General features: G+C 43.0%; 1 protein-coding gene across 1 annotated transcript; it reads left to right on the top strand.

Annotated features, from left to right (window-relative positions):
* The first annotated feature begins 4,493 nt into the window (after positions 1–4,493).
* Positions 4,494–10,278, top strand: AVPR1A (arginine vasopressin receptor 1A). Its single transcript, XM_044227002.1, has 2 exons — positions 4,494–6,282; positions 8,969–10,278. Exons 1-2 carry the CDS (start codon positions 5,304–5,306, stop codon positions 9,274–9,276), a joined length of 1,287 nt encoding a protein of 428 aa, XP_044082937.1. The 5' UTR covers positions 4,494–5,303; the 3' UTR covers positions 9,277–10,278.
* Positions 10,279–11,765: the final 1,487 nt, after the last annotated feature.

Raw genomic sequence — 11,765 nt, 5'->3', positions numbered from 1 at the left:
GCTGGAATCAATTTCTTCTTTTTAATTGCTGGTTCTACTATTGACCAAATGTGTCAGCTGAGGCTGGTTATTCTTTCTGTGCCTCAGTTTCTTAAAATGTAAAGTGAAATAAGAGTACATCCCTCATAGGATCATTGAGAGGATTAAATGAAGAAATACTTAAATGAAGAAAGCACCTTCTTTTTTAAAAAGATTTATTTACTTCTTTGAGAGAAAGAGAGAGGGCAAGTGTGTGCATGCACGCTAGCTGGGGGAGAGGCAGAGAGAGCACCTCAAGCAGACTTCCCTCCAAGCACAGAGTCCAACACAGGGCTTGATTCCAGGACCCATGAGAGCATGACCTGAGCTGAAACCAAGAGTCACACACTCAACCAACAGAGCCATCCTGGCACCCAAAGAAATCAGTTTGACAGTGCCTGGCACAAAGTATTTAGTAAGTGTTAGTGGCCACTACATGCTTCTTTAAATCCAGCTCAAGGCTTAACACATGTGCCAAATGTGCCAAAGTGATGTGTGAAAGATATTTGTTGGTTTGCTGGAAGTAGTCATATGAATACCAGTCCACAGCACTGTAACTACAATGACGTTAATTTATATATAATTAAAGTAGAAGGAGTCATTGTGGGCTACAGAAGTAAAATGGGTTTTCCTGCAGATATCCAATTTTTTCCATTTTCTCACTAAGAAAAAAGGTGGGGGGAATCCTGATAGTTTGAGGAGAGAAGAAAGTAGACATATGAATAGCAGCTATAAAGTGGCACATAAAATAATATGATAAACTAAATCTAACCCATTTATATTGGGTATTCCTGTCTCAAGAACAGTAGCCTAAACTTGACTCAAACCCCCAACTTCTTGACTTGACTAAATCCAGTGGTGGTCCCCAAGCATTTTGGAACTTCAAGTATCTTTATTCAGTGTTCTTCAAACTATATCCATTGTCAGATGACATGTGCATCTCCAGTCCTTGAAGAAAACAAAAGGATGAGGGGTTTGCATGGTTAAACGGATTTAGGAGGGCACCTGGGTGGCTCAGTTGGTTAAGCAACTGCCTTTGGCTCAGGTCATGGTCCCAGAGCCCTGGGATCGAGTCCCGCATCGGGCTCCCAGCTCCATGCGGAGTCTGCTTCTCCCTCTGACCTCTCATGCTCTCTCTGACTCTGTCTCTCTCTCTCTCAAAATAAACAAATAAAAAATATTTAAAAAATAAATAAATGGATTTAGGAAACATCGATAAACAAAGTTTAACAAGCTTCTCAAAGGGTTTTTTTTCTCAGATGTTATTTATTTATCAGAGAGAAAGGGAGAAAGCGCCCATAAGCATGAGAAGTGGCAGGCAGAGGGAAAAGCAGCCTCGCCACAGAGCAAGGAACCTACTACAGGACTTGATCCCAGGATCCCAGGATCATGACTGGAGCCAAAGGCAGACACTTAACTGACTGAGCTACCAAGGCGTCCCTCTCAGAGGTTTTTTTGGGACTCTTTTTCTCACAGAAAACCCATAACAGAAATATGATAGAAATAGAAAACCTATATTTTCTATCGTACAGAAGAAAATTGGGGATATGCTTCTTTTATTGGAAGGATAAAACTTATTGGCAAAATAATAGACGACATAGAAAATATTGACACATTTGAAAAAAAAGAAAGAATTAATGTTTTGATATCACGGCTGGCACAACAAATCGACCAGGAACGTGAGAGTAAGAGGATGAAGAAAAGAACTCGAGAAGCAGAGAGATGGGGGCAGGAGGAGCACCAAGGAGGATGTCCAACAGTGCTAAGTTTATTCAAAGCATTAAGGATATATATATATATATATATATATATATATATATATATAGTGATAATAGGAGAAGCAATACATCTGTGTCTAGTTAAACAACCACGAGTTCCCATAATAAGTTTCACATTTAACTATAAGCAGACCTCGTGATGACAAATGGCTGATGCCAGTACAATTGTTCTGTATCGATACAGCAAACCTGAAAGTAATTTATGGGCTGTACTAGGGCAGCAAGGACCAGCCACGAACTTATGACCCCAACCAAATTGTTCTCATTTGTTTAGCAAGCGTGTGGGAAGTCACGTAGGCGAGCGTGCAACACATAGCACAGACCCTTTCTCAGGCTACTCGACTTTATCGACCTAAGCCTTTTGTTCGGCTATTCAGCCTTTAAAGGAGGCACAAGTCAGGGCCTGGTTTGGTCCTCGTCTCAAGCCTTACCGTGGCCCCCCAACATTTTGAATATCCATAATATGCCAGAAATGTAAACAACTAATTATATAATCCTTTAGAGTATGTGCATTATTATTTTATCACCAAAATCTTATGGATGAAGACTTTAAAACTCAAGGATTAAAACTAAGTCACACAGCGAGTAAGTGAAGGAGGTAGCTGCTTCCTTGGTTAAAGTACTTCTTAAGCACCTAGAACTGCAAACTGGGAGAAAGGAAGGCTGATAAGTGAAAGAAAAAGGTTACTTCAGGGTATGCATGCACACCTTTCACTTTTGCTTTTTATCATTTCACTCCCCAAATACGTTAACCAAAATCCACTGAGAGTAAGAGAGAAAAAGTGGTAAGTCTTAATAATACAAGATGTACAGAGCAAAACACAGATTGCTCTAAGTAAAAGCACCAGATGCCACATAAAATACTAAGTTCTTTTCACATTTTAGGACTAAAATTCCTCTAACCTCCACAGAAAAGTTTTCATAGCAGGTCCAGTGAAGTACATGAATAGTAAGTCTGTATTTCAATGGTGCTGGTTCCCTTTGAATATGGAACCAGTAAAATTAAGACAGAGACTTTTTTTTTTTTAACTACACAGGTTAAGTAAAGTACTGGGTTCTGGAATCCACACCCACCATTCTTCCCATATGTATCCTGATATATATACTCTATACATATAGATAATTAGAATTGCTGTTCACTGAATATCTTCTAACTATGCCCACCAGATGTAATCCAACAAGTTATTTTTGTAAGTTGGATATAGCTGGCTTATTGGATCAAACGGACTGACACAGATGAATGATTTCCTGAGAGCCCACCACACTGCCTTTCTGAAATAAGAACAGACCAAAGAACTTTAACGACCCTGTCGTGCAGATTCCCTCCCCACAGAAAACCTAAAACCTCAAAGGTATAGGGCCGAAGACAATAAAATTGCTGGGTTCTGGACACTTTTGCAATACCCAGGGACACTGGGGTCAGACAACATTATTTCTCATAAGAAGTATTAATAATGTAATTTGTGACTTGAAGGAACATTATTTCTCTGAATCAATGACTATTACCTATTGCTTGAAGGATTTTCCAGAAAGGTGGCCTGGAAATCTTTGACTTAATTGCCATCTCTGGACTTTTAAAAAATCTTTTGCCTCTTAGGTATCTTAAAGAAAATGAGACAATGCAACACAGCTTGTAGATTTGAGAGCATTATCCCACACAGGACACTGTCTTACTTGATCCTCACAATAACCTGATCAGTGAGTAAATTAAATACCTCTATTCCCATGGTTAAGCTGTGTCAACCGAGGTTTATAAGCCATAATGAACCAGGACTCCAGAAATCGAGTCAGCACTCCTAACTGTGACAACCTGGGGACTGGACATGCATAAACTGGAAAGCAAAATGGAATTATCACAGAGAACGGCACTTCGGAAAATCTTTCGGTTTCTTTGCCTACATTTCACGTACATTTTCCCAAGACCATCAAACTTACACCGCGTTCGCAAAACACTTACTTTCTGACCACGAGGTCATGTTCGTATATTCAGAAAGTAGATACCCTTATAAAGTGCTTTTTTCTGTAGTGAAATAGTCTGAAAACAGCTCCCCCTCGCTATCGTTCGAAGCATAGTTTCACCAAAGTAAAACATGCAGAGCTCGAGTGGAGAGAGTTTCTGCTTTGACCTGGACAGGCAGCTGGGCTGTAGCGGTCCAGAGTTACTAATTAATAGGTATTTGGTCTCGCTTCCTTCAGAGCATCTCTTTCCTGACCGGAGATTGCATCTTTCTCACTCCGGAGCACAGGGCCCTGGCGAGTTTTCGCTCGCATGCGCTGGACAGCGCTGCCTGGGAGGCCGCTCTAAGGCAGTCGCTCTTTGTCCATCCAGAGATGTCCCCACGGTTCAGCAGTAACCAGACGAAGTCCCCACGGACTACTATGGCCCAACTTCCGCCCATCCCCTCTATGGGAATCAGGCTTTTCCCGGAGGAAACCCCAGGAATCCAGCTCAGAGAAACCAGGCACCCACCCCCAACTCCAGTTCTTTTTCCTTGTTGTCGCTACACCCACCGGCAGCCCGGGTCCGGGCGGAGGATGGGGCGGGGTGCAGTAAGATAAGTGAGTGCGTCCCTCCGGTCCCCAAACGTCTGCCTTAGACCGGTTAGCAAATAGCAGGTATCAAAGATATACTACTGAGAAGAGAGCGCTTTTTAACCACACCCCTCCCCCGTTGTTATCTTGGGGTGGGGGGTTTGGGGGAGCAGGGCGGGGAGGGATGAAAATCCCAGAGCTGAGTCGCGGTGCGAGTAAAATTAGCCTGGAGGGGCGGGGCGGGGATCCGGGAATTCACCCGCTAGTTGCGGAGGTGGAAACTCCAGCTGCAGGGCGTGGGGTCGAGCTCCAAGTTCAGGCTCAAGAATGCGCGCGCGCGTGCACCAGGTAGTGCACTCGGGCTTCAAGATGCCCCATGGACTACGTCTGTTTAAGTCAAATGCGGAGTTAAGGGGGGCTTGAGGAAATAGTGGCAAGCCCAGAAAAGGCACGGCACATCCAGTTCTCCAAGTTTTTGTAAAAGAAGAGCGGAAAGCGCCACCACCCCGACTCTTAAGCCGAGGAATCGGCGAGTCTCCCGGCCCCACCCCCGCAGCAGTGATGCAAAGAGGACAAATCACCGACGTAGAGCGGAGGGAAAAAAAAAAAGAAGAAAGAAACCCCCGGGAGTGGGGAGGGGTGAGGGGAGAGAACAGGCGCGGAGCAGTCTCCAATCACTGGCACGAGAGGGAGCGCCTTTTGGGGAAACGAACCCCGCATAAATAATTGAGTTTGGAGCCCAGTGCTTTCAGACGCTCGAAGTGCACCTTCTCAGCGCCTTCCGAGTTGAGGAAAAACGGCAGAGGAAGGGGCCGGCGACGACAGGACCGAGAGCAGCTCAGCGGGCGGTGGGACGCTGTGCCCGCAGTCGTTCGCAAGAGGGACAGCGGAGCCCAGCGAGCCCCGAGGGCAAGGAGCCCTCTCCAGCGGAGGCGGAAAGACAGCTGGCCTCCGCGGAGGCCGAGGAGGCGCCTCATGGGTAGCATGCGTGTCTCCGGAGGTTCCGCCGCGGTGTCCGCGGACAACTCCAGCGAGTGGTGGCCTCTGTCCGCGGATGGTGCCAACCGTAGCGGAGAAGTGGAGGCGCCTGGGGGAGGCCGCAGCCCTCCGGGGGACGTGCGCGACGAGGAGCTGGCCAAGGCGGAGATCGCCGTGCTGGCTGTGACTTTCGTGGTGGCCGTGCTGGGGAACAGCAGTGTGTTGGTCGCGCTGCACCGCACGCCCCGCAAGACGTCCCGAATGCACCTCTTCATGCGTCACCTCAGTCTGGCCGACCTAGCCGTCGCTTTCTTCCAGGTGCTGCCGCAGATGTGCTGGGATATCACCTACCGCTTCCGCGGACCCGACGTCCTGTGCCGCGTGGTGAAGCATCTGCAGGTGTTCGGCATGTTCGTATCGCCCTACATGCTGGTGGTCATGACTGCCGACCGCTACATCGCTGTGTGCCACCCGCTGAAAACGCTGCAACAGCCAACGCGCCGCTCGCGCCTCATGATCGCCGCTGCCTGGGTGCTGAGCTTCGTGCTTAGCACGCCACAGTACTTCGTCTTCTCCATGGTCGAGGTGGACAACGTCACCAAGGCCATTGACTGCTGGGCCACCTTCATCCAACCCTGGGGTCCCCGCGCCTATGTGACTTGGATGACAGGTGGCATCTTCGTGGCGCCCGTGGTCATCCTGGGCACGTGCTATGGCTTCATCTGCTACCACATCTGGCGCAATGTCCGCGGAAAGACGGCTTTGCGCCCGGGAAAGGGCGCGGAGGGCGCCAGTGGCGCCCTCCATAAAGGGTTCCTGCTCGCGCCCTGTATCAGCAGCGTGAAAACCATTTCCCGCGCGAAGATCCGCACCGTGAAGATGACTATTGTGATCGTGACAGTTTACATCGTTTGCTGGGCCCCCTTCTTCATCCTCCAGATGTGGTCTGTCTGGGATGACAAACTTGTCTGGATCGGTAGGTATCCGGAAAAAGGAGGAAAGTGCAGGAAGGCGGCTTGTGTGTGGGCGGGGGCAGATGTTCTCTTCATAATAGCCACTGGGGCAGTAGTTCTTTAACTTCTGTGTGCCTAAGGATGACGCCTTGGGTGAAATTATCAGAAAGGCAGTTTCTGGGGGTCTCCGCCCAGGACATTTTGATTCAGTAGATATAGAACGACTCTCCCTTTGTAGCTTGCAATGAGCCCAAGACAAATCCAGAAACTGCACCCTAGCTAGAGTCAGCCACACAACCACAAAATGGAAAAATGACTTTTTGCCAGATAACTAACCAATGCACAACACCCTGCTTTCGAGTCCATTGGACTCAGAGAAATATTTCTACTGTAGCAACTGCTTTTTGCTAGTTTGTAAAATGTTATCAGAATTAATACAACAATTTTGTAGAAATGCCCCAAGAGCAAGGATAAACTGACATAGTTTTCTAAAGAAAGATTAAGAAGTCAGTAATTCTAATTTAGCATTGAGTTAGTGTTCCATTTCTTATCATCTTAATTTTTTTTCTAACAATTACTGTAACACTTTTTTCTGGTATTTTATTTCTTTTTTAAAAAAAGATTTTATTTTTTTGACAGACTGAGATCACAAGTAGGCAGGGAGGCAGAAGGGGGGGAGCAGACTCCCTGTTGAGCAGAGAGCCCCACAGTGGGGCTCTATCCCAGGACCCTGGATCATGACCTGAGCCAAAGGCAGAGGCTTTAACCCACTGAGCCACCCAGGTGCCCCTTTTCTGGTATTTTAAAGCAAGATTAATGAAGAGCTGTAAATTTGTTTTTTAAATTTTTTTTAATTTTTAATTTTTTATTAACATATAGTGCATTATTAGCCCCAGGGGTACAGGTCTTTGAATCACCAGGTTTACACACTTCACAGCACTCACCATAGCACATACCTTCCCCAATGTCCATAACCCAACCACCCTCTTCCTACCCATCCCGAACCCTCAGTTTGTTTTGTGAGATTAAGAATCCCTTATGGTTTGTCTTCCTCCCGATCCCATTTTGAGCTCTAAATTTGTTAAACTGATGAATTTGTCTTTCCTCACTAACGTAACCACACAGCTATAGCCTCTGCACACAACTTTTGCAGTTGTTTACAGAAAGTGTTCTCTACATCCACTAGGTTGAGTTTAACTCCTCCACAATCTGAAAAAAAAACTAACTTCACAAGAACCACCCCCCCAAATTATTTAATATTGGGTCTTGAAAAAAGTATTTCCTTTTAGTAAGAAAAAAAAACTTTTTCAAGCAAACTATATTACAGGAATGTTATCAATAGCAGCTGTAGTTGGGAAATAGGTGATCTGGAAAGAACTGTCTCCTTTTGTTATTTGAGATTGCAATAGGGACTATATGTGATATACTTTGGAGGTTATGTGTGCAAATAAAACATTTGGGAGTGAATTTAATTCAAACAAATAAAAATACTTGCATAGCTATAATATTATTGATAAATAAAACAGCATAAATGATTTTTTTGTTTACCATTTCCTGTCTTGCTTGATCTTAGCAGTCCCTAATTGCCAGTCAAATAAAAAACTCAATCTAGTTATTTCTTTATCAGAATTTAGACATAATTTCTAAAAAATTCACTACTTGTGCATAGGTTTGCTGATGATTTTCATTCTTTCTGAGTACAGTCTTTGCTATGGATCATGATCACCTTTAATAGTAGCATCTTAGCCCAAAGTATGATTAAATAATTTGCAATTTATTCCAGCATAGCAAGAGAGAGAAGACCAAGTTTATATTTAATAATCAAGAAAAAGTACCTGCTAATTATTCTTATCTTTAGTAAAGGTATATTATCAGTGTCACAGTTCTGTGAAAGGTTATAATATTTATGTAGTTTACAAGTACAAATAGCATAACATATTTCAAAACTCATTGGAATTTCCTAATTCAGTTGTTTTTAATATAATTAGTTGCCCAAACCACAAAGATGGTTTTCTTTTAAAATCAAAAGACACCATAGAAGTTAATCAAAAAGAAAAAAAAACTACCCAACTCCACAAACAACTTAATAATGCTTCAGGGACCTATTACTACCATCCCCTTATGTATGCTTTCTTATTACAGAATATGTTTGCTATTAAAAAATTTAAAACTACTAAAGATTATCTATAATGTCATACTTTTGCCTTAGCTGTTAGGTTGAATACAGTTTTGTATATGTGCTTGTAGACTTTTGAAATTTCATTGAAATTGCAGCCATTCTGTAAGCGCTGTGTCCATTAGCACATACTAGTGCTAGGATAAAGAATACAAACATCTCTTAAATAAATTAAGTGATGAATCACTACGTTCTAATCCTGAAACCCATATTATACTATATATCAACTACCTAGAATTTAAATAAAAATTAGGGAAAAAAAGAAAAAAATAATAAATTATTTAATATTCTTAACTTCTTGAAGGTCCCATTCATTCTACTGAAATATTTGTAAGTGGTTTAAGATGCTTGAATTAATCTCAATGCATCTTGCTTATGACAATATTTTGTAGCCAAGCAATTTCCATATGTGGATTGATAAACAATATACTTCCTTTTCTATATTAACCTATAACTTTTTTGCCACATTTAAGAGTCCATAAATGAGTTTATCCAGTGCACAGTAACTACATTTCCCGTTGTTTTTCATACAGAATCGGAAAACCCAGCCGTCACCATCACGGCGTTACTAGCTTCCCTGAATAGTTGCTGCAATCCTTGGATCTACATGTTTTTCAGTGGCCATCTCCTGCAAGACTGCATCCAGAGTTTCCCATGCTGCCAAAGCATGAAGCAAACATTGAACAAAGAAGATTCTGACAGTGTGAGCAGAAGACAGACTTCTTACACAAACAACCGAAGCCTGACCAACAGTATGGTTACATGGAAGGACTCGCCCAAGTTTTCCAAGTCCGTCAAATTCATTCCTGTTTCCACCTCAGCCCACATTCATGCAGCCTGACTCTTATAATAGACTTTTGGGTCCACTGGCTAAATCCAGCTAGAAATCAGGAGAACAAGTGAACTTATAAGTGATAAGCATAAACTGGTTTGTTGAGGACAAGACTGTGTTTCTAGTTGCATTTTCACATTGCTATGACCAAAAGTTATGAATTGTTTTATACAGGATGTTCATTAAAAAAAAAACAAAAACCCATGCTACACTAAAATTTGCAGGCCTAATTCCCAGAATAAGAAGAGAAGTTATATTTCTAAAGCAAAAATCGTAACCACTCTGATTTACATTCTGTTGTTGGTTTCCTTTCTTTTCTTTATGTAGGGACATTGTTTCTGAACAAAGTGAACTCATCATCAGTCTTATAAAATGAAAGTTATATAAAATTAAAGGAATTAGAAGAAACTTCAGAGAAATTGTTTACATCTCAGTTTCTGAATGTGAAAATGCAGCATCCCACGGTGCCCTGGAGATGGGAACGTACCTTGAAAAAGGCATGAGGGTTTGGGGCATATGGAGCTGCGGATGCCTGGTTCACAGCAGAAAGTTAAATGCTGTAAATCACCTATATTTCAAAATGGTAACTTTTGAACTGGCAGCTCCTTCCTTGTTTTAGGCTCCTCATGTTTTACCGGTTGCAGAAAGCACAATTATTAAGATGCTGAAGGTTAAAGAAAATATTGTCAAATGGCCAGTAAAATCTTTTTTCTCCCACTAGTCAGATTTGTATAAGAAATACCCGATTTTGTTAGAAGAGTAAAAATGGATTATCCAAGGTACTATGTAGACTTTTTCTAGAACATTGTAGATCTGTCTCGACCAGTGTTATAAGGTATCCTGTGTTAAGCTGGTTCATGTGTGGGGTGTCCAGATTATTACTTCATGTTTGGGGTGTTCAGATTTGTAAATAAGAGAATCTTCTAAAGAGTGACTCAGGAGGGGCGCCTGGGTGGCTCAGTGGGTTGAGCCGCTGCCTTCGGCTCAGGTCATGATCTCAGGGTCCTGGGATCGAGTCCCGCATGGAGCTCTCTGCTCAGCAGGAAGCCTGCTTCCTCCTTTCTCTCTCTGCCTGCCTCTCTGCCTACTTGTGATCTCTCTCTGTCAAATAAATAAATAAAATCTTTAAAAAAAAAAAAAAAAGAGTGACTCAGGATTGGGGCACCTGGGTAGCTCAGTTGGTTAAGTGTCTGACTCTTGGTTTCTGCTGGGATCATGATCTTGGGGGTCCTGAGAGCGAGCCCTGCATGGGGCGCCACACCCAATGCAGAGTATGCTTGTCCCTCTCCCTCTACTCCCCCCCATCCGCGCTCTTTTTTAAAAAGAGAAAGAGTGAGGGCGCCTGGGTGGCTCAGTGGGTTAAGCCGCTGCCTTCGGCTCAGGTCATGATCTCAGGGTCCTGGGATCGAGTCCCGCATCGGGCTCTCTGCTCCGCAGGGAGCCTGCTTCCTCCTCTCTCTCTCTTTGCCTGCTTGTGATCTCTCTCTGTCAAATAAATAAAATAAAATCTTTAAAAAAAAAAAAAGAGAGAAAGAGTGACAGGATATAGAAAGTACCCTCATGCTTAATTAAAAATAATTTGGTCGTTCCTTCTAATCTCTCACCCATCTAACAGTTATATAGCAGAGGAGAAGCGTGGTTGGGTGGATGGGGGTGGGAGATTGGGGGAAAAAATCTTTTCTGTGCCTAGTATGGTTTCCTTTGCTATGAAATGCATGACTTTGGCAAATTACTTAAAGACACATAAAGCCTTCATTTCCTTGGCTGTGCAGTGAGGTTGATAACACCTCACAGGGTTGTTGTAAGAACCAAATGAAATCAAGGGCATGAAAAGATCTTCAAAAATGAGTGCTCTGTGAATGCACCAGCTGCTTTTATCCTAGTCGTAGGGTCTTCAAAATCACACAGCATTTTCCTGTTTACTTTCCATTAACCAGAATTTGTTGGTTTCATGTCTGGGATATAAAATCCTAATATTTAAATATAGCTTTGCTGATTCATTGGAAAACATTGCCAGCGGCCACAAAGCCTGGCTCCTGCCTAACCAAAGTTTTATGATTTAAAGAAAGAACTTGCTTTCCTTTAAATACAGGTAAATCAGAGCCAGCCGAGAGCATCAGTTTCTTTTATTTCTAAAAAGAGATAAATTGCCGCCCCACTTGACTATTCTGACTGAATGTTTTGTTAATGGAACCCAGTGGTTTTTTCCCTGAGCTTTTTTTCTCTGGCTCCTTCTCCTTCTTAGAGATCATGCAATGATTTGAGGATACATCATAAATGTTTTGCATCCCTTAGAGGATGCAAAAAATAGTTATTATTATTATTATTTGGAAGCAATAGTTATTTTAACAGCATTATTGTGGATTTTTTTTTTTAACTTTGTAGATAAGAACCTGAGGACTGGATGGCACTGTGAGAACCTGAAAACTTTGATTTCACTCCTCCGCTCTTTTGGTTTTCTAAATTTTTCAGGCTTGCTACTCCCTCGATGGTCATGC

The sequence above is a fragment of the Neovison vison genome, chromosome 12 (assembly GCF_020171115.1).
Source record: "Neovison vison isolate M4711 chromosome 12, ASM_NN_V1, whole genome shotgun sequence".
NCBI classification, from domain to species: Eukaryota; Metazoa; Chordata; class Mammalia; order Carnivora; family Mustelidae; genus Neogale; species Neogale vison.
This window is presented reverse-complemented; position numbering and strand designations above follow the sequence as displayed.